Source organism: Oncorhynchus nerka, linkage group LG12 (genome assembly GCF_034236695.1).
Source record: "Oncorhynchus nerka isolate Pitt River linkage group LG12, Oner_Uvic_2.0, whole genome shotgun sequence".
NCBI classification, from domain to species: domain Eukaryota; kingdom Metazoa; phylum Chordata; class Actinopteri; order Salmoniformes; family Salmonidae; genus Oncorhynchus; species Oncorhynchus nerka.
Window position 1 is genome coordinate 50,076,245 of NC_088407.1, and position 22,345 is coordinate 50,098,589.

The 22,345-nt window shown below is 41.7% G+C and overlaps 2 protein-coding genes across 3 annotated transcripts; one reads left to right on the forward strand and one right to left on the reverse strand.

Annotated features, from left to right (window-relative positions):
• Positions 1 to 5,765: 5,765 nt before the first annotated feature.
• cmpk2 (cytidine monophosphate (UMP-CMP) kinase 2, mitochondrial) lies at positions 5,766 to 17,818 on the reverse strand. Its single transcript, XM_029675045.2, has 5 exons — positions 17,170 to 17,818; positions 9,444 to 9,558; positions 9,042 to 9,243; positions 8,022 to 8,255; positions 5,766 to 6,533 (listed from the first exon to the last, which is right to left on the reverse strand). Exons 1-5 carry the CDS (start codon positions 17,755 to 17,757, stop codon positions 6,413 to 6,415), a joined length of 1,260 nt encoding a protein of 419 aa, XP_029530905.2. The 5' UTR covers positions 17,758 to 17,818; the 3' UTR covers positions 5,766 to 6,412.
• On the forward strand, positions 16,476 to 22,272 carry LOC115138321 (S-adenosylmethionine-dependent nucleotide dehydratase RSAD2-like). Of its 2 annotated transcripts, XM_029675047.2 has the most exons (5): positions 16,476 to 16,588; positions 19,464 to 19,682; positions 20,196 to 20,333; positions 20,603 to 20,635; positions 21,172 to 22,272. In XM_029675047.2, the coding sequence occupies exons 1-5, from the start codon at positions 16,565 to 16,567 to the stop codon at positions 21,334 to 21,336; spliced, it is 579 nt and encodes a 192-aa protein (XP_029530907.2). In that variant the 5' UTR covers positions 16,476 to 16,564; the 3' UTR covers positions 21,337 to 22,272. The 2 variants fall into 2 exon arrangements, with proteins under 2 accessions (XP_029530907.2, XP_029530908.2); XM_029675048.2 differs by lacking the exon at positions 20,603 to 20,635 and having other exon boundaries at positions 16,477 to 16,588.
• The last annotated feature ends 73 nt before the right edge of the window (positions 22,273 to 22,345 follow it).

Sequence of the window (22,345 nt, forward strand, 5' to 3'; positions counted from 1 at the left end):
GGTGTAGCCTCTCTGACAGCCGCCAGGGAAGCCAACCGGGGAGGTTTCATTCCATCACCCCGCATCATCCATCCCCCCCGTAATATCAAAGCTAGACTAGACTACGTCTGGAAATGAGATTGGTATTTATCATATGCACCAACGTTCTCTACCTGAGAAATGATATGTACACAGAGCTTTAAGTAAAAGTGATGAATTATGCATTCAGAAATATCAAATTAGCTTTTTAAATTGAAAGGTATTCAAATGTTGATGAAGAGGGGTTTAATAAATGCATTCTACAGAAGATAATGGTATAGGAAACCTACAAAATAATAGCAAGAACCCCCTCTGCAGTTTAGAAAAATGCTGTCATAATGATGTGCTGTTAAACATTTACAACACATGTTTAGTGGCCTACTTAATGGCCTACTCTTCACAGAAGATGTCCCCAAAAACTATCTACAGTGTCATAAAGAGTCTGTATTGTAAAGTCCACTGAATATTCCCCTAAAAAAGGACAGTTCACTGAATATTCCCCCTTAGTAGACTGTAAAAATTTGGCATGGGTACTCAGATCCTCAAAACGTTCTACAGCTACAACATCGAGAACGTCCTGACTGGTTGCATCACTGCATTGTATGGCAACTGCTCAGCCTCCAACCTCAAGGCACTACAGAGGGTAGTGTGTACGGCCCAGTACATCACTGGGATCAAGCCTCCTGCCATCCAGGAACTCTATACCAGGCGGTGTCAGAGGAAGGCCCCCAAAATTGCCAAAGACTCCAACCACCTTAGTCATAGACTGTTCTCTCTGCAACCGCAAGGCAAGCAGTAACGGAGCGCCAAGTCTTGGTCCAAAAGGCTTCTTCACAGCTTCTACGCCCAAGCCGTAAGACTCCTGAACAGCTAATCAAATGGCTACCACCCCCCCCCCCTCCCCCCACGCACACACATTTTTACGCTGCTGCTACTCTCTGTTTATTATCTATGCATAGTCACTTTACCTCTCTCTACCTATATGTACATATTACCTCAATTACCTTAACTAGCCTGTGCCTTAACTAGCCACATTGACTCTGTATATACTGTAGCCTCGCTACTGTTATTTTATTGTTGCTCTTTAGTTATTTGTCATTTTTCTATTTTCTTCTTTTCTATTTTCTTTTTTAATGATTTTGTTTCTGTTTATTTTAGTAAATACTTTCCTAACACTTGTTTTTCTTAAAACGGTATTGTTGGTTAAGGGCTTGTAAGTAAGCATTTCACTGTAAGGTCTACACCTGTTGTATTCGGTGCATGTGACAAATACAATTTGATTTGATTTGAAAAGGACAGTTCACTGAATATTACCCTAAATATAGAAATATTGACTATCTACAGTGTTAGTACAATGTCATAGAGAGTCTATGAATGTAAAGTATGACCAGAATCTAGAAAATCAAGATAATTCTGTCATTTACAGTACAATATCAAGACGCACTTATTTTAATCCTTCTATCCCCTGTATACATCAATGTCAAAACACTGTCCCTTGATCAAATTAAACCCGTTCCTCACTGTTGTCTTCTCCAGATCGAAAACTGAAGTTTCTCCCCCACTAATCCTCCACCGAAATGATGATGGTGCTGGGCCAGTGGGGGCTGCTGCCACCCTCCCACTGTGTCTAGAGGGCAGAGCGGAGGAGGAAGGGGGAGGCAGGGCCTACCTGCCAGCTGGAGGATTCTGAGGAGGGCTGAAGGATTGTGCAGCCACTGAAGGGCCATGATGGGGCCAAAGGAATCTCCCCCTCCTTGTCCCAGCCTCCCCTTACCAGACAGAACCCATCCCTGCCTGTCTGCACGGGCCAACTCGGCCCCACCACCACCACCACCACCACCACCACCACCACCAAATGAGTCAGTCCCCATACTGCTATATCTGGCAGCCGAGCCCGGTGGAAGGGTCCATGCCAGGGCACCAGACTCCCCCCTCTCCCTCCCCTACTACCATCCCCACCCCCCATGCCCTCACCACTCCCCTCACATCACGGTCCCCATCCCTCCTCTCCACACCACGCTCATTATTCATTATTCCGAGGGACAGCTTTCATTTAATCTATTACCTAGAACGGGACCGGGGTTGCTTTGCTGCTGCGTCCCGCCTGGATCTTTCGTTATTTGAATGGAGGTTTTTTTCTACGGCTGGGTCTCTGTTGTGCTGATGAGATGTTGACGGGAGTAGTGTAGTGGAAAGGGTCCCCGTTGCTGGACTATACCTGTTCTTCTCAGACAGACCACTCCTTCCTTTATCCAGCAGGGCACTGGGGTTGACTTTTTTTCCACTGAACCTTCAGTGTGCTACACTCTTGGAAGTAAGGGTACGGTGTCGTCCCCTGGGGTACAATATAATCACAATGCACAAAGTACACTCAGAGGTACAACGTAATACACTCACATGGCTATCTTTTAGGGTACATGTGTGGATAAAGAGAATGAATGAAAGAGAATGATCCTACATTTTTGCACTCCATATTTTGAATATATACTGTAAGGGAAAGGAAAGGCAAGGTGGACACCTAGTCAGTTGTCCAACTGAATGCGTTCAACTGAAATGTGTCTTGCGCATTTAACCCAACCCGTCTGAGTCAGAGAGGTGCAGGGGGGCCTGCCTTAATCGACATCCACGTCCGTAGGTACAATCATCACACTCTCACTCAAGAAAAGGGGTACAATGTGAAGGTATATTTCTGTTTCCCAGGGTACCAATGCATTTAGTGTATCCTCAATATCCTTAATTTCAACAATTATTCATATTTGTCACCTAAAACGAATGGCTTCATCACTGGGGCGGTGTGTTTTTTGCATGTAGACCTACTGTCACGATCGTCGTAAGAAGCGGACCAAAATGCAGCGTGGTGTGTGTTCATGATGATATTTTAATTAAAGAAAGCACCGAACACTGAATACAAAACAATAAACGGAAAAAAACAACCGTGAAGCTATAAGAACTGTGCTGACACACACAACTAACAGACATAGATAATCACCCACCAAGTACCCACAGAATATGGCTGCCTAAATATGGTTCCCAATCAGAGACAACGATAGACAGCTGCCTCTAATTGAGAACCAATCTAGGCAACCATAGACATACAGTTTACCTGGAAAGGAAACAGCCCCATAAACATACAAAACCCCTAGATAAGACAAAAAACACATACATCACCCATGTCACACCCTGACCTAACCAAAATAACAAGGAAAACAAAGAATACTAAGGTCAGGGTGTGACACCCACATTGATTTATCTTATACTACACAAAGATAAATAACATACGTTTTTCTAAACAAATCCAATTGGTTAGTTAGATTTTTTTTGTACCCATTATGGAAATGGTTGTTCCACTTTAAATGGCTTAGGTAGTCTCCACACAATGTTTCTAGCCCTGACAGTCATTATGAATGCAGGTTGCGGTTGAATAAAAATTCAGACTGTTGGATATGCTAACTCTGGCTGTATTCCAATAGGAATTACAAATCACTTAGCAAGCCAGCATAATGTGACTTGCAGTTAGGTTTTTTTTCTCCCACCTTTATTTAACCAGGTAGGCCAGTTGAGAACAAGTTCTCATTTACAACTGCGACCTGGCCAAGATAAAGCATAGCAGTGCGACAAAAACAACAACACAGTGTTACACATGGAATAAACAAACGTACAGTCAATAACACAATAGAAACATCGATATACAGGGTGTGCAAATGAAGTAAGGAGGTAAGGCAATAAAATAGGCCATAGTGGCGAAGTAATTACAATTTAGCAATTACCACTGAAGTGATAGATGTGCAGATGAGGATGTGCAAGTAGAGATACTGGTGTGCAATAGAGCAGAAAAAGAAAAACAAATATGGGGATGAGGTAGGTAGTTGGTTGGATGGGTTATTTACAGATGGGCTGTGTACAGCTGCAGCGATCGGTAAGCTGCTCTGATGCTTGAAGTTAGTCGGGGAGATATAAGTTTGCAACTTCAGTGATTTTTGCATTTCGTTCCAGTCATTGGCAGCACAGACCTGGTTAGGGTTAGGGTTGTTCGGGTTGTTTTGCAAGCCTAAGAGCAGTAAGGGTTGCAAAATCCTAGTTGGGAAATTCCTGGAAACGGGAGGGGTAAGCAGTGTTGTACCAGTTTAAGTGGTCCACGGTAAATGTTTGCCACATACAAGGAACAAATGGCTTTGTTACTGTGGTGGTACTATATAAAAGCAAAAATTATGCTTTTGTACCTGTGGAGAAAGGTACTATCTGAGGTATGACCTGGGGTACAATTATGTACCTATAACTGGGGTACAATTATGTACCTTTAACTGGGGTACAATTATGTACCTTTAACTAAAAGTAAAAAAGAAGGACCTTACAGTGTAGCACGCTAATGACAAGCGGTTGTACCCCTTTTTGGAACAAAACTAAACCTATATTTCCGAAAGTGTACGTTTACGGACTGAAATGTTCCCTTGAATTTAGTTAATTCACTTTTTTTTCTTCCCGAAAACAAAAGTTGGATCATTGTGTGATAGCGCCATCTTGTTTGGATGTAAGGTACATTGCTCAGGACTACATTAAGCCTTGGGGTATAACATTCAGTAACATCACTCTTGAATGTTCTGCAGCCAAGAATGACGAGAAATGAACAACATCTACGAAATGTGTTAGACATCATGCTACTACCACATAACTATACAGTTCTGCCTTGAGCCTATGACACACGACGCCAAAGTCGATTGGCCTGTGGCATTACTGGCTCCAGTTGTTCTGCTCTCCCACCGCAGAACTTTAGTGTACTCTTGAGACAGAAGCTGTGCTACTCAGTTTTACATTTTAGATTTGAAAGGAATATCTATAAACATGAGCAGAGCTTTTTCTCTGAGTAACTGCTGAAATCCAATACATTTTTAGTCAGACTTGCAGTAAACAATTGGAAATGGCCCCGGACTAACGCCCTGGTAACGTATAAAATGTCTGGAGGCTGATACATTTCAGCACCTCAGGTTTTTTAACCCAAAGCAACGCGATTTTCACTCCTTGTAACACCAATTGTTTCGGACTATACTGCACAGACTTGCCCTACCTGAATAATTTCAACAAACATAATATAATTCCCAGGAATATATGTTACAAAAATAATTCTGGATGTTAGTATTCAAAATGATAGCATCTCTCCGGCCATTGAAAACACTGAGCGTCGTAATTGGAAGAAGAGGTTGCCTCTGCTGATGGGTCACTCTGTCTTCTCCGGCCCACAGTCTTGCCAAGATCATATGAACTAAAACCTCTAATTAATCTTCCAATCACTGACCAAATACAGCTTCCTACAACATAAATGAGTTACTGTATATGTTCAAGTGTGGATGTGTGTGTGTGTGCATTGGTGATAGAGGGAAGGGAGAGATAACAGAGAGCGAAGAGGGAGAGGAGAGAAAGAGTGTTTGTGTGCATATGTTTTTGTGTACATTGTGTGTGTGTGCACGTGTGTGTATGTGCATGAGTGCACAGTTTGCATTTTCATAAGCACATAATGTACACTGCTTTCACTGCCTCATATGCAGTCATTCTCAGTGGCGCAATACATGGCATCTGTCACGGGGGTGAGGTGTGCTTTTCAAATGCACAGCTCACTCACTTACACTGTAGTTGACAACGACCTGCATCAAAGCATCAGAGTACCTGTGAATAAAGAAAACACTGACATTGCACTGTATAATGCTCCTTATATAAGACACTCGGACAAGAACAGCTCAGAGCCAGACGCCTGGTATATTCAATATGTTTCCTTTAATTTGAAATAGTACTCAAACAAATGAGCAGTGTTATTGTAATGTGAAATGTATCATATTGCTCTGTGTGTGCGTTTTAATCCCTGGGTCCATTTCGCTACTTCAAAAGGGAATTGTAGAGTTAGCTGCTGGCCCATATGTTTCAATGAAATAGAAGTGACTGATGACTATACAAACCCTCCCTTTCATTTCCTGAATCTCAGGCCTAATAAAAATGGTTGTCACCGCGGGCTGTCTGGCTGCATATCCCTAAGCATCACTACTGACAGAACACAATGGCATTCATAATAACGTTTCTCCTCATCTCACTGATGGCAGTCATACAGAATAGGACATGTTGTGACATGCACTGGTCGGGGTCTTGGTTCTATCTGTGTGCGTGTGTGTGTGAAGGAGAGAGACTGTGTGCTACTGTGTGCATGCATGATTGTGTGTGTGTGTGTGAGTGTGTAGTACTGGCCCTTTGCCATATGAGGCTTATCCACAGTCCAGATCCTCTACTACACTCTGCCCTCTTCTCACTAGCCCTGCCTCTGTCAAATCAATGGCACTCTACTACCACCTAGTGGACCACAACGGAATATTAGCCATCTGGGGCAAGACTGGGAGAGGAGGAGAGGAGCTGTTTACAAGTGGCATTTTTCCCTAATTAAAAGTAGCACTTGTTGGAGCACTTGGTCTGGAGAAGGACTGGCATCCACAGTGACGCAGGCCGGGCCCTCAATCCGCTGGTAAGCCTCCTCCACTCTGCAGACAAAGAGAATAAGTAATTATGTCCCACAAATTAACAAAGCACTTAAAATCTGGGTCAGCAGTACCTTTGAGATGGTATACCAAATTAATTGCTTTTCCTGATCACATGAACTAACCAGGAAAAAGCTAAGGGCCATACGGATGAGTAAAGCAATAAAATAATGATCACAATGGTTTTTGATAGTTGTATGTCAATTTTAGACTGCAAATTGCTATGCCTTTGCCTGGTTCATCCATATACCGTAATATATTTCACATAATAAGTACCAAAACATACGGCCATTGAGCAATAGTAAGAACAATGGTCTAGAAGATTAAAAAACAACAACTGACAGCACACAATCATCATGCCAGAGGTTGGACAGGTGATCGACTGAGAGCCAGAGTCCAGACTGTCAACAGTGATCAACAGCTGTCTTCCTTGAGGATAATGACTGCTCGTTGAATATCTGGTGAGCCCATGTGAAAAGCATTCATCCCAAATGGCACCCTATTCCCTATATGGGGCACTACTTTTGACCAGAGCCCAATGGGCCCAGGTCAAAGGTAGTGCACTATGTAGGGAATAGGGTGCCATTTGGGACAAAACCCAGGATGTCAGCGGGTAGAATGAACGAAAGTTGCCATCGACCAGTCAGTCTACTAGCAGTGCGTAATGGAGCAGACCAACTCAGCAACAAATCACTTGTTCTTTCCTCATCAGATGGTTCCCCTCGGGATGGGAACTGATTGTTAAGTGTTTGATGGGTCAGACTAAGACGGAGTAGGACCTGATGTCCACTCAATTAGGTACAGTAGTGTGTGTGTGTGTGTGTGTGTGTGTGTGTGTGTGTGTGTGTGTGTGTGTAGGGTGTGGACATGTTTAACTAAACTTGTGGGAACCAGAATAGTAAACAAACCAAAATTTAACCAACTGGGGACATTTTGTCAGTCCCCACAAGGAAAAGGGTTCATTCTAGGGGGTTTATGGTTAGAATTAGAAGTTAGGTTCAGGAAAGTAGGATTTTCAATGGGAATCAATTGTATGTGCCCCCAAGGTTGGTTAAACAAGACTGTGTGTGTGTGTGTGTGCATGCAGATCACAGTTAGTGATGCTCATCTGACCACTTCAATTCAGCAGTGTGTAAGGTCTGTTAATAAACCGCTGCAAAGTGTGTGCATTCCCCACGTCTTTATACATACACCGAAACAGTAGGTGCGGTCAATATGTTGGAGTAGAACATGTCATATGTACTACTATATATCTACTCACTTCAGTATTGTGAGCTGTATCACATTCTAATAAAGTGGTAAACTTGAAGTATAGTTTCGTCTGAATTTCAGTCATCTTACTTTTTTGGTCAAAGTAGAGGGGGATAGATGAAGGGGAGACACTGTAGGAAGGTTGGACACAGAGATCAAACCTTGGCCTCTGCGGTCGACATGTGCGCTTGAGACAGGTGTGTTCCCACTAGACCACAGGCTCTGCACAAGAAATCTTACTTCTGTCTGAACAGGTGATTGGCCTCCAGCTCCTCCTCCTCCATGGTCTTGTCCTGACCTCTGACCTGTAGTCTCCTCATCCTCTCCTGTGAGCTGAGGCTGAGCATCAGCACCAGGCTGGGCCTCAGGAGGTCCCATGGCCAGCCATACACCTCACTGCCAGCCTGGGGCAGGTTACCCAGCTTACCACCCACCGCCGTGGCAATGGCATAGGCTGCTGTGCTGTGCCAGTACCTGGGAGGAATGGAGAGTATAGGGAGATAGTGGGTTGTTGTGAGCCTCAAAGCCCAGAGACTATGTCTGGTCTACTGGTGTTGTTTGGTGGCTCATTCACAGCTATGTTGAAAATTGGAACCTTTGCTGTGCTTTTCCACTTTTATGACATTTAAGTGGCATAGCCTACTAAGGCAGTTACACATACGATTTTCACCATACAATGGCCGTGTCCGAATACCCCTACTTGCTTTCTAAACAGTAGGCTGATTGGGTATGTGAAAATAGAACGTTTTATAGTATGGGATATTTATTTTGGACCTAAGCTTGTCGCCTGCCTTCCCGTCTTTGGGACAACGACTCCCATTGTTAGGGCGGAGGCGTGCATCTCATCATTATATACAGATCTCTGGTGTAAGCATACTGTAAACGCTCATAAAAATGAAAAAGAACAATTATGAACTTTCATTCGTAGGCTAGGTTGCAGTCCCCTCGTGATTGCTATAGGGAGAAGTTGAGTATCATGTAGCAGCCTAAACCTATGGATGTTACAGTGAGCTGGGTGAATGGAATATGAATCATCCAATATGCTGTAATAAAAACAAGTTCACGCTCCTAAAAAAAACAAAGATTGTCCTCCCTCATCTTAAACGGCACCGACAGCCACTGAGGGTTAGTACACGGTGTGTAGTTTTAGTAAGAAGTAGGCAAAACAGATTTCAGACACAGCCATACATTCAGAAGGGATGACATATCCCAACTCATCAAACTTGCTACAACACCAAAGCTATTTCATCCTGCCCTTACCTGTCTACAATGACAGGTGCTTGTCTGGCCTCCTGGCCTATCTGTCCTGCTGTCAGGTAATTCCCAAGGGCGTAGAAGGCCCTGCGGATGAGGGGGGGCTCAGTGTCGAAGCGGGCCCTCCATGGGGACAGACACTGCGGAGGGGACTTCAGGAGAGTGGCCCCCAGTGCCTCCGTCAGGGACTCAGTCAGAGTGGTTTTCCCTGAGCAGTAGTGGGAATAGAGAGAAATTAGAGAAGGAAAAAAAGGAGAGAAATTTGAAAGCATTGTAACTGACTGAAAGAGCATTCAGGTTTGGATGACCTGAGTTTTTCCTGACCGAAAGGAAAGGAAAACTCCTGGCCGTATACAATCGGCTACATTGAATTGGCAAGGACAATAGTGAAGTAGTGATGGTGTTAACCTGTAGCATCCAGTCCCTCTATGACAATAACAGGAAAGTCCGTTTTCTCCTTAGACTCGAGTCGCTGGTCCACAAGCTCCAGCACTGCCTTGGACTCCGGGATGATGTCAACACACTACAGATGAGGAGCAAAGTAGATGGAGATGAGATGAAGTTGTAGTTGGCCTGTGTGAATATCATGTTATTCCTTTGTCCACCACTGGAGTGTGACATTGCTAGCTTTTTATTTTGTCCCTGACTGCACACAGTATTACACAGGCTTATATAGTTTACCACAGCATGAGTCATAATACCCATACTCAAACACGGAAATGGTTCCAATCGTTTTTCCACCATTCATTCTATCCATTGTGGATTTTAGAAACACTTCAAATAAGCTCTGTGTTTCGTGTAGGTTGACCCTGGCGCGACATTTTGATAACCGTGTAAATCCCTCTCGGACAAGGTGACATTTTTACCCCCTTTTTCGTGATTATGATCTTGTCTCGTCGCTGGAACTCCACCACGGGCTGGCGAGAGGAGAAGGTCGAGTCACGCCTCCTCCGAAACATGACCCGCCAAGCCTCGCTCCTTAACACCCGCTCGCTTAACCTGGAAGCCAGCCGCACCAATGTGTCGGAGGATACACCATTTAACTAACAACCGATGTCAGCCTGCAGGCTCCCGGCCCGCCACAAGAAGTTGCTAGAGCACAATGAGCCAGGTAAAGCCCCCCGGCCAAACCCTCCCCTAAGCCGGACGGCACTGGGCCAATTGTGCGCCGCCCTATGGGACTCCCAGTCAAGGCGGTGCAGTGCCTTAGACCGCTGCGCCACTCAGGAGGCCTCAGACAAGGTGACTTTTATCAATTCATTCGCCTGTATTTACCACCCAATCATGAAATGCTAATTAGCTGCTAATGTGGCTATCATACAGAACTACAAATGTCTAGCTGAAGCTTCACGTCACATCACAAAAATGGAACCTTTATTTAACTAGGCAATTACTAAATGTAGAATTTAATAAATGAATAAACAGAGAGAAAACATTGCTGACCGCAATGCAGCACCGTTGCAGAGAAAAGAGGCCACTCTAGGCGGGCCACGAAATAAAGAAATGCTGAAACTAATGTCGGACAATAAAATTTGAGATGTAAATAAACTAAATGAGTTAAGCCTGGGTCAATAACACAGGCCTTATTTAACACTGCTCCAATGACACGAGGCCCGCCACGCATTTATAAAAGATCAAATGATCTCACTCTTTTTACAGTTCTACAGGAATATTAAACTATACGTTGAATAAAAGTGTCATTTGTATTGTAATTGTAACAATTGTGGGATGGTACCATGTGTGATAGATAACAGGTGGCATATTATCAGTAAGAAACTCTGTTTCCTACTACAGGCAGCTGGCTGCATAGTGATTGCAACATTGTAACGCTCCACTGCAGATGTTAAAGTAAAATTCCCTTCGGCAGGTAAGGGACCTCCTATATGTGCACGCGCGCACCAACATTTTCTACCAGGCTAATCATAGAATTACATAGATAATTGGAGCCTATATCTTTCTATTAAAAAAAATACGTGGTGGGCCTACCTTTTTAACAGACACAGTTATGATATCCATAGATGTCGGTATAGCCAAATCCTCCAATACTGTCACATACAATCCTTAAAAACCAGGGATCGAATTGAGTGAGGGTATCCCATACCCTTTGTTAAGGAAAAGAGCAAAAAGGATATCTATTGTTTGCTTTATATTTTGAAATAAATACATAAAAAGTATCCAGATTGAAAAAAGCGTTCTATAACAATGCTTAACTCGATGATGCCTTATGGTAGAAACGAGTTTTAAAATGCCCGCGAAGGACGTGACTCCGATGTAAAAAAAAAGGGATATATTGATTACTCTCTATGACATTCTGAGGCTGAGCTGCAGCTTATAATATTCGAGGAGATAAAAAAGAAGAACTGTCCCTATTAATTGAGCTTTTCACTTTCTGAAAAGAGAAGATGTTTGCTTAAACCCAGGTAGCTTTTAGGGAAGCACTTCTGTTGCTGAGTTATGCAATAGACAAGTAGCCAGCAGTTGAAGCTTACATTTTTCTGTATCGATAGAGCCTCTGTCTGGGTGGAAAGATAACTTTTGAAAGTGCCATGCTTAGATTCATAAGGATGTCTAAGAATTAATTGTTTGAAAAACAGCATTGGTTTGACATGGGAAAAATATGGTAAGAATGTCTATTTCTCTGTCCATTCTTCCCCATTTTCACTATCCACCTTTCTTTTGAGACTTTTTCAGCGCAGCATTTTCTCTTGATTTGCAAGCTGTTTTTTCCCTAATCAACACACAAAGAAATATAAAAAATGAATTTAATAGAGTCATTGGTGATTTCATCAACGTAATCTATATTAGGCTATGTCATTGACATTTAACTGGTTAGATAGCCTATTAACCAGATGTGTTAAAAATGTTATTTAATTTGCGGCATACGCCTATGAATTGGGATGCTATTATGCTCAGTTCCTGAGACTTTCAGCTGAGAAAAAAGTTGGGCCAAAGCAAAACCTATTGCCGACCCCTGCTGTACAGTTTAGCTGGGATAGGAGGGGGGGCTGCAGTGCAGCAGAACGTCCAGTGCTGGCCCTGTCTGTAAATTCAGAGCGTTGTCAGATTGTCAGTTCATAAATTCAGAGCATTTCTCTCTTGGAGCCTTCAGAGCACACACTGGACTCTGGTCGAGGAGTAGGGTTGATCCGAGCGTTCTGACCTCACAACAGCAGTCAAACACCAAAGCTAACTGGCTCAAGTTGGCTAGCTTGCTAGATATTTCCAGACACAAATGAGAGAAAACCTCACTAGTGTTAGTGACTGTAACTGTGCTGCTAGTGTAACTAGTGATGCACTGACATTAAACTTTTGGCCAATACTGATATCTGATATTTAAAATTTTTGCTGCCTTTTTAGCATTCTAGTACAGTTAAATAGTTAACATGCACACATGGATGCAGCAGTCTAAGGCACTGCATCTCAGTGCAAGAGGCGTCACTATAGTCCCTGGTTCGAATCCAGGCTGTATCACCTCCGGCCGTGATTGGGAGTCCCAAAGGGCGGCGCACAATTGGCCCAGCGTCGTCCGGGCCGTCATTGTAAATAAGAATTTGTTCTTAACTGACTTGCTTAGTTAAATAAAGGTTACACACACACACACACACACACTGACCAAAAATATATTTTGGTGGCATTTACGTATGTCCCCATTACCAGTAAAACATAATCAAAACCTATTTCTTTCACTTACTTGCTGTGCTGTTTCATTGTTCATTTTAGTCGTTTCCTTCTCAACCAGGATTTCTATTAGAGGTCGACCTATTATGATTTTTCAATGCCGATACTGATACCGATTATTGGAGTACCAAAAAAAAAAACTGATACCGATTAATCAGCCGATTTTTTTATACATATATTTGTAATAATGACAATTACAACAATACTGAATGAACACTTTTATTTTAACTTAATATAAAACATAAATAAAATCAATTTAGTCGCAAATAAATAATGAAACATGTTCAATTTGGTTTAAATAATGCAAAAACAAAGTGTTGGAGAAGAAAGTAAAAGTGCAATACGTGCCATGTAAAAAAGCTAACGTTTCAGTTCCTTGCTCAGAACATGAGAACCAATGAAAGCTGGTGGTTCCTTTTAACATGAGTCTTCAATATTCCCAGTTAAGACGTTTTAGGTTGTAGTTATTATAGGAATTATAGGACTATTTCTCTCTACATCATTTTGTATTTCATATACCTTTGACTATTGGATGTTCTTATAGGCACTATAGTATTGTCAGCCTAATCACAGGAGTTGATAGGCTTGAAGTCATAAACAGCGCAATGCTTGAAGCACAGTGAAGAGCTGCTGGCAAACGCAGGAAAGTGCTGTTTGAATGAATGCTTACGAGCCTGCTACTGCCTACCACTGCTCAGTCAGACTGCTCTATCAAATATGAAATCAAAGACTTAATTATAGTATAATAAACACACATAAATACGAGCCGTAGGTCATTCAAATGGTCAAATCTGGAAACTATCATTTCGAAAACAAAACGTTTATTCTTTCAGTGAAATACATTGCTAAGAATAAGGAAAATGACTACAGTTTCAACTGGTTATTGTTTTCAGGCTGGTTGTATTGGTGATAGCTAGATACCAAGCTAAAGCTAGCTACCCCAGAAGTTGCGGTCGAACAAATTATGCTTTATTACCAATGCAGTATTGTAAACACATCGTTCGTGGCCGGTGTTTGCAGACGTTTTTGTACAGCTTTGACAGTGCTACTGTATATTTTTTGACATGCAAAGACCCAATTGGCGTTCCATAGTATGTATGTCTTGAAGCTAATTGCAGTGATGCTATTACTGTGTAACTCCAGTAGTAACTCCAGTAGGGCAACATCTGAAAAATAGCGGACTTGGTAGTGTTAACCGGTGCTCGACCAGTCGGCGAAAGCCAACATCACCAACAACAGAGAATGATTGATTGTCAAGGGCAATGAATTCCAGTATCTTCGCTTTGATTGATTTTGCCTTTAAGTTGTCTCTCTGAAATGTTCTTACTCTTTCAAATGACTGCTCGACCTGTTGACTGCTCGATCCACACAACAGACATTGTGTGGGCTAGGTTCGAAATGCTGTGTTGCACGTCTAGCGCAACATTTTACATGGCGTTATTATGTCATGTACCTACGTTATTATATAGGTATGCACGGTAGCTTTGACATCGGTTTTTGACATCGGCTTTAAACTAGACATCCGATATGTTCACGGATATATAAGTGTAAGTGTTGCCCCTTCCCGGGCTCGAACCAGGGACCCTCTGCACACATCGACAACAGTCACCCTCGAAGCACCATTATCCACCGCTCCACAAAAGAAGCGGCCTTGCAGAGCTAGGGAAACAACTACTTCAAGGTCTCAGAGCGAGTGACGTCACCGATTGAAACGCTATTAGCACACACCCCTCTAACTAGCTAGCCATTTCACAAGGGTTACGCATGTAACTCAACCCCCTTTTGACCCCCTTTTCTGCAGCAACCAGTGATCCGGGTCACGGCACCAATGTAACAGTGTTGCTTCAATCTCTCTCCTCGCCCCTACCCGGGCTCAAACCAGGGACCCTCTGCACACATCGACAACAGTCACCCTCGAAGCACCGTTACCCATTGCTGCACAAAAACCACGGCCCTTGCAGAGCAAGAGAAACAACTACTTCAAGGTCTCAGTGCGAGTAACGTCGCCGATTGAAACGCTATTAGTGCGCACCCCACTAACTAGCTAGCCATTTCACACCGGTTACACTAGCAACAACTGAATTATTTTATTTTGTTGTCAACCTTTACTGACACCTGTCATATTCAACGGGTGTTGCGCATTCATTCATTAATCAGTTATTCTGAGCTCTGGCACACTCAAACGAGAGACTGCTCTGAAACTGGTACATAGCCAAACTGAATTTACTTTTGTTTGTAAATTCACTCTGGTGTTTTTTTGGAGATGTTTACTGACCTAGTTCGTTGTGCATTCGTATAGTCATCAGTTATTCTGCGCTCTGGCAAACTCAGTCGAGAGTGCTCTGAAATCGGAGTAGATACCCAGAGAGAATTTACGAAAGCACATATTTTCGGCATTTATCCCAAAACTAGGGATGCACGATATAAAAATGCCACCATCGATATGTCTAGGTTAATGCAGATGTGCAAAACCGATGTCAAAGCTGACGGGCGTACCTATATAACGTAGGTACATGCCGTAATGACGCCACTTATAATTTTGAGCTACACGTGCAACACAGCATTCATAGCCTAGCCCACAATGTCTGCTGTGTGGATCAAGCAGTCAACAAGTCGAGCAGTCATTTGAAAGAGTAAGACATTTTCACTCACACAACTCAAAATACAAAATCCATTAAAGCCGAGATAATGGGATTCACTGCCCTTGACAATCAACCGTTCTCTGTCATGGGTGATGTTGGCTTTGTCCAACTGGTCGGCACCGGTACGTGCTATTTTTCAGATGTTACCCTACCGAAGTTACACAGTAATAGCGTCACTGCTATTAGCTTCAAGACATACATACTATGGAACGCCATTTGGGTCTTCGCATGTCAAAAAAGATACAGTAGCACTGTCAAAGCTGTACAAAAAGTGTGCAAACAAGCAAACACCGGCCACGAACGATGTGTTTACAATACTGCATTGGTAATAAAGCATAATTTGCTCAACAGCAACTTCTGGGGTAGCTAGCTTTAGCTTGGTACCTAGCTAGAACCAATACAACCAGCCTGTAAACAAAGACCAGTAGAAACTGCAGTCATTATTCGTAGGAATCCTTGTGAGTAAGTATTAGCTAGGTTGCCACTTGTTGTTCGCCTATTGAAATTGAGCTTCAGTTCATGAAAATAAATAGCTAGCCAGCTACGTAATCCTGTTTCCCAAAGCTAACGTTATGAACAGCCAGCTAGCTTCATCTGGCTAATGAGGCTCGACCGGAGTTGGTTATGTGTTGTGAAGCTAGCCACAATAAAGATTAGGCACAATAGTGGAATTTGGGGTTTGCCTTCAAAATAAAAGTGTCATTGACAGCGACGCAATTGAATACAATTAGTATAATTATGCCATACTTTAAAAAAAAAAAGACTAACCGTTAAGTCCACAATTGTGGCTAATACTTATTGTGGCTAGCTTCACATAGATGGGTCCGAACCCCATCATTCAAATACAAACTGTTTTATAAATTAGGGTTATTTTAGATGACACCTAGCTCTATAGTTAGCTAGCTAACTATAGCTACTGAAACAGCACTGTAGGGGAGCAAGACAGCTTTACCAGCATCATAGCATTCGTATCGATGAATCGTAGTGTAATCTATGTGTAATAACTATGTAAAAAATGTATGAATGCGTTAAATTATTATGTGACGTGCAGTCATATTCAGGTCCTGATTGGTCAACAAGCTTATTTGACACGTCAAATAGTGTTATCGCCTGGTCATTGTTTTATTTTTTGACACGCAAAGACCCAAACAGGGTTCCTTAGCAAAGACCCAAACGGCACCCCATAGAAATCCTGAAAAGACTGAATAAATGAACAACAAAGCAGCACAGCAAGTAGGTGAAAGAAATAGGTTTTGATTATGTTTTACTGGTAATGGGGAAATATGTAAATGCCAACAAAATATATTTTTGGTCAGTGTGGTTTGTGTGTGTGTAACCTTTATTTAACTAGGCAAGTCAGTTAAGAACACATTTTTATTTACAATGACGGCCTACCCCGGCCAACGCTGGGCCAATTGTGCGCCACCCTATGGGACTCCCAATCAAGGATGTTATACAGCCTGGATTCGAACCAGGGACTGTAGTGACGCCTCTTGCACTGAGATGCAGTGCATTAGACTGATGCGTCCATGTGTTAACTATCTAACTGTACTAGAATGCTTAAAAAGCCGCTAAAATTGTAAATATCGGTTATTGGTGTCTTTTTTTATACAAGGAAAATAACGGATATGAGTATTGGCCAAAAATGTCAAATTGGTGCATCACTACCCAAAATCCTACGCAAACCAGATGTAACTAATTTCGAGGGTTTTAGGATTACAAACCGGCCAGCTCTATACACATAATGACAACTGCACAAATACACGGCTACACGTGTCAACTGATTTGAAACATAAAAGTGTCACTATTCAAACCTGTTGCAGAACTTTGTAGGCATCCTCAAAACTATAGAACACGTCATAGTTGATAATGTTGAGAGTTGAAGGATGATGCACTGGCTTTTCAGCAGGTACCACGCAGTATTTCTCCAACACCTCCACCCAACCGTCTTTTGTATTGGACCACAGGTGTTGCGACCACTGTCTGTCCTCTCCCCCGCACAAGTAGGAGCATACATAGACTGGGTCATTGCGAAGCAACTCGCCTAATACTCGTTCAGTCGCTGAGGACTTAGATGCGTCTTTTAGAAAATATCCTTTGATGACAGAATCTTTGACATTGGGCTGAAATATGGACATTTCCAAAATCGTACATTCTGGAGGTAACTCTTTTGAAAGTTTTTTTTTCAGTCCTCCATAAAACTTTGCTCTTTCAATTTTGTCATCGCTCTGCACATGGAGCGAGTAGCACATTTCATCAGCGAGGACATTTCTGAACACTTGTTGCCGCTCGCTCTGCTTGCTTGCTAGGGCGAAGTAGATTGGGTCAGAGTTCGTATCGAAGTCCACTGCAAAAACATAAGAAGACCACTGGCCCAACCGGGACATCATGCGTCTTGCCATCTTGAATCAAACCACGAACGAAATGCACTTTCAGCTGAATCACAACTGACAGGCACGCCTGATTTGGGAAACTGGGGGGGTGGGGGGGAACGAAACTTATGGCGCTTGACAAGCAAACCGAAACTCGAGCCACTTGATAATACCAAAAACGAAAGTGATAAGATGTGCCTATCATAATATGGCTGTTACCTACTGTCCCATGGCCTCACCTAAATTACACAAATGAGTCAGCAAATTTGCCTAGCACTATTACGGTATGAAGGCCTATTCAAAACGCAGGCGTTTTATTATAAGCACTAACGTATGTAGGCATGTAATATGACTGCATTTGAATAAATACATTATTGTTCATTTTATTTTCAAGTTTTTAGAGCGCTGCAGTGATGGTCATTTAGCCGAGTGCACCACTACTCATACAGTAGGTAGCCCACTGGGCACAGACGTCAGTCAACGTCTAGTTTTGATTTAGCCTACATTTGGTTGAGTCGTCAAAAAAGGTGAATTAAAAGTGAAATCAACAACAAAAAATGACCATGACATTGGATTTAGGTTCAAAGCAATTTTTGAAAATCCAACCAGTTATCCACGTTGATTCAACATGATCACATTTAATTGTTTGGTTGAAATGGCGTGGATTCAACCCGTTTTTGTGGGAGGCCTATTCAATTTTGGAATAGAAACTGCTCAGGTGACGTTATGAAGATCAGTTACAATACAACGCCAAGAGACGCTTCATTTATTGCGGAGTCGAGTTAGCCCTGCATCAGAAGTTTCAACAGGACAGGACAGCTGAAGACTAGTAATATTGTTCTCTACTCAAGTCGTGTTTGTGAAGATGTTCCTACAGTTCTGCATAAGTTTCCTCCAGTGCATCTTTGCAACTGTCCTGGCCTGGCATGGATCAATGTGCGAGGACAGCAGGTGCACGTCGCATCACAGTTCTCTTCTACAGGAAAAATCAACCCAAGTGTCAATTATATTTGGTCCTACTCATTGAGGAAGCAAAGAGAGGTTTAAAGATTCTCAATGAATCTGGTAAATTTGCCCCAAGATTATATTTATACATTTAAAAATTCCCAATTTCAATTCACATGATATGTTATTAGATTAGTATTACAGCCTATTTCTATCTAATTTAATATTATATTCAGTGTTTATTAATGTCATACACGATAAAGATGATTTCTTGGGGAAATTAGTCCAATAGTGCAAACATGAACTCCAGCTCCCAAGTGTCAGCAATGGCAGGTTGATCACAAAGAAGTGGTTCCAAACATATGATACGATGGTTTTCATTTTAGGTTCTGTGTTCAAATAAAATATAGTAGGCCAACCAACGTTACCCCGGTGATCGTCATTATATCATAACGCACCCATCATAAACAAATAAACCACATTATCCTCAGGAAAAAAACAAGTTAATGTTATTTACACTAGATGTCAGCACCGGGTTGGTTTTGATATGAGGTCACAAAAAGCGAACTCAGAGAAGCATTTCACACTTTTTATTTGAAAGGCCTCGCCGTTGACTTTGATCATCAAAGTGTTTTTAAAAACGACTTGTTGATATTTTCACTTCTATAAATATAAACTATCACATGGATGTCTGGATATGAATACATTTTGAATTCATTGGTGTTTCAAAATAACATTCTTTGAGAGATGATGTCAGTTTTATCACCAAAACTCTCCTTGGCAAATACCAGGACATTCTGTCCATTTCCTGTCACAGCTTTGACGGGGACACCAACCAGACTTTTGGCAGAGCCCAGGGCAGGAAGAGCCACCTGGACAACCTCTTCAAGGTCCGTGACTGGTGCCAGAAGTACAAAGTGGCGTTCAAAATCAACTCTGTGATCAACACCTTCAATGTGGATGAAGACATGAGAGAAAACATCACAGAACTCAACCCTGTACGCTGGAAGGTTAGGGTGTTCCAATGCATTAACATTACACACCAGTAATGCTGTATCTGTGAATAGAGGTGTCTTCTCATACCATAGATGTAACTAATGAGTTGTATGACTGTAACGGTTTTCTTCCGTCGAAGGAGAGGAGGACCAAAATGCAGCGTAGTTCGTGTTCAACATGTTTAATAAAAGACGATAACGTGAACACTACACAAGTACAAAATAACAAACGTGGCAAAACCCGAAACAGTTCTATCTGGTGCAGAGAACACAAAGACAGGAAACAACCTCCCACAAACCCCAACACAAAACAAGCTACCTAAATATGGTTCCCAATCAGAGACAATGACTAACACCTGCCTCTGATTGAGAACCATATCAGGCCATACATAGAAACGGACAAACTAGACACACAACATAGAATGCCCACCCAGCTCACGTCCTGACCAACACTAAAACAAGGAAAACACAAAAGAACTATGGTCAGAACGTGACAATGGCCTTGACTTCACTGTGTGTGCTGTATAGGTGTTCCAGTGTCTGCTGATCGATGGCGAGAACAGTCTGAGGGAGGCAGAGAATTTTGCCATCAGCGACCAGCATTTTCAGGTCTTCCTGGAAAGGCACAGCAGCATCAGCTGCCTGGTACCAGAGGCCAATCAGAAGGTATGGGACTGGACTTATTATATTTTTTTTGTCCGTTATTGATATTATGATGGTTCAACAACTACTACTCCATTAAAATTGTTTCCAAATGCTACTAAAGTTTAAAGTACACTATTAGAAAAAAGGGTTCCAAACATGTTCTTCTGCTGTCCCTATAGGAGAACCATTTTTGGTTCCAGGTAGAACCTTCTTTTGGGTTGCATGTATAACCCTCTGTGGACAACATTGTTGTGACATTAAAACGTTTCCTTTTTGTCCTGTCTTGTCAGATGAGAGATTCCTACCTCATGCTGGATGAATATGTCAGTCCTTTTTATTCATCTGTTATTTTACATGATACTCACTCTACATTCCAAGTCTTAGCATGCCCTTTAAAGGAGACAGTCCTCGTCCATCAGAACTATTTAACAGCTGTCTAAATGCTTTGAGTTGTATAGACATGTACCTTGATCAGAGTGGATTTACAGGCACTAAGAAGGGTGAAATAAGTTGCCGTTTTGCATATATTTTATATTTATTAGTATTGTATGAGGTTTCATGGCAGTGATATTTTGATAATGTACTAGATTGTCAAGAGGCTCTTCTATGACCAGTTGTTAACACTTTATAACAACTTTCATGATTAAGCCTTTATAAATGCTTATACAATTCTTTATAAATGATTCTTCATGTTCTAAATGCTTATACAATTCTTTATAAATGATTCTTCATGTTCTAAATGCTTATACAATTCTTTATAAATGATTCTTCAAAATGCTTATACAATTCTTTATAAATGATTCTTCATGTTCTAAATGCTTATGAATTAGACTTTTTTTTATTTTAAATGCTTTTTTAGATGCGTTTCCTGGATTGCCGAGAGGGGAGGAAAGATCCATCCAAGTCCATCCTTGATGTTGGCGTGGAAGAGGCCATTCAGTTCAGTGGCTTTGCCGAGAAGATGTTCCTAAAGAGAGGAGGGAAATATGTGTGGAGCAAAGCTGACATGCGGCTCGAGTGGTGATCCACACATTATAATCAGTTATTGCTACACTTCTGAATGTATTTTCTGTATGTTTTTTTATTAAAAAAATAGTTTCCGCCTGTATAACAGCACTTTATACTTAAATATTTATGATATTCTAAAAGTTATGTTGGAATCTTTTACTGCTATACCTTGAGGCGTTTGTGTACTGTACCTTTAATTAGTAGTACAATTACACAACACAGCTACTCTACAGGGACAACTATTTAATCACTCACTGGATAATAATAACTTGCTTTTTGTATGTCCAGATTTGTTGGTTTTTCCTTATATGTCCTGTTATCCAATTTTTTACATGTTCTATTCACCAGCCAAGAGGCTTATTTGAACTTTCGTGTAGTATTTGGAATTTAGCACTTTGAGTGAAATGTGGGGAATTTATGAATACAGTTACTACTATTTGCAGTGTGTTACATCTGTCTCTGTATGTAATGTATCGGGGGGAAAAAAATATGACTTTGCATGATACAGAATGATGTTTGTTAATCACAATCAATTTACAGGAAGCATATTTATTCAGTATCTGGATCAGGTTTGTTGCCATACAACCATTCCAATTTTAAGAGGCAACTACTGTAGCTTAAAGTTATATGCTATTGTTCTCCATCCATTTCAGTGGTTGTAGTTCTACTGTAGCCTAAATGTGCAGTACATGTCTATTGGGATAACTCAAATCCCCACCCCTGATAAGATTGCTCACTGGATCATTATGAGGATGGGTTCCCTTGGGACTGACATGATGTCTCTGTTTACTACAGTATGTTGTAATCAGGTCTTGATCTTTGTCTCATCCTATCTGGAGATTCTTAATGGGACAATAGTCAGTCCCCCTTATATTAATAAGCAGGCCTATAAGCCTTCATCTATTGCTACTGAAGCTGAATGCAAGCATCAAGTAAAGCTTCATTTTCTTTCCTTGTTTTCCTTCATGTTCTTCTGTCTGTTCTAACCCTGAGATATTTCCTTCCTGTAAGAACCAACGCTGATG

Bases quoted from the DNA above. Each gene is read 5' to 3' on its own strand.
- LOC115138321 (XM_029675047.2), top strand. From the start codon at position 16,565: ATGAACAACAAAGCAGCACAGCAA. The intron at 16,589-19,463 runs GTAGGTGAAAGA...GGCAAATACCAG, and splicing joins ACAACAAAGCAGCACAGCAA to GACATTCTGTCCATTTCCTG. The intron at 20,636-21,171 runs GTCAGTCCTTTT...ATGCTTTTTTAG, and splicing joins ACCTCATGCTGGATGAATAT to ATGCGTTTCCTGGATTGCCG.
- cmpk2 (XM_029675045.2), bottom strand. From the start codon at position 17,757: ATGGCAAGACGCATGATGTCCCGGTTGGGCCAGTGGTCTTCTTATGTT. The intron at 8,256-9,041 runs GTAAGGGCAGGA...CATTCCTCCCAG, and splicing joins GCACCTGTCATTGTAGACAG to GTACTGGCACAGCACAGCAG. The intron at 6,534-8,021 runs GTAAGATTTCTT...CTTTGTCTGCAG, and splicing joins AATCACCTGTTCAGACAGAA to AGTGGAGGAGGCTTACCAGC.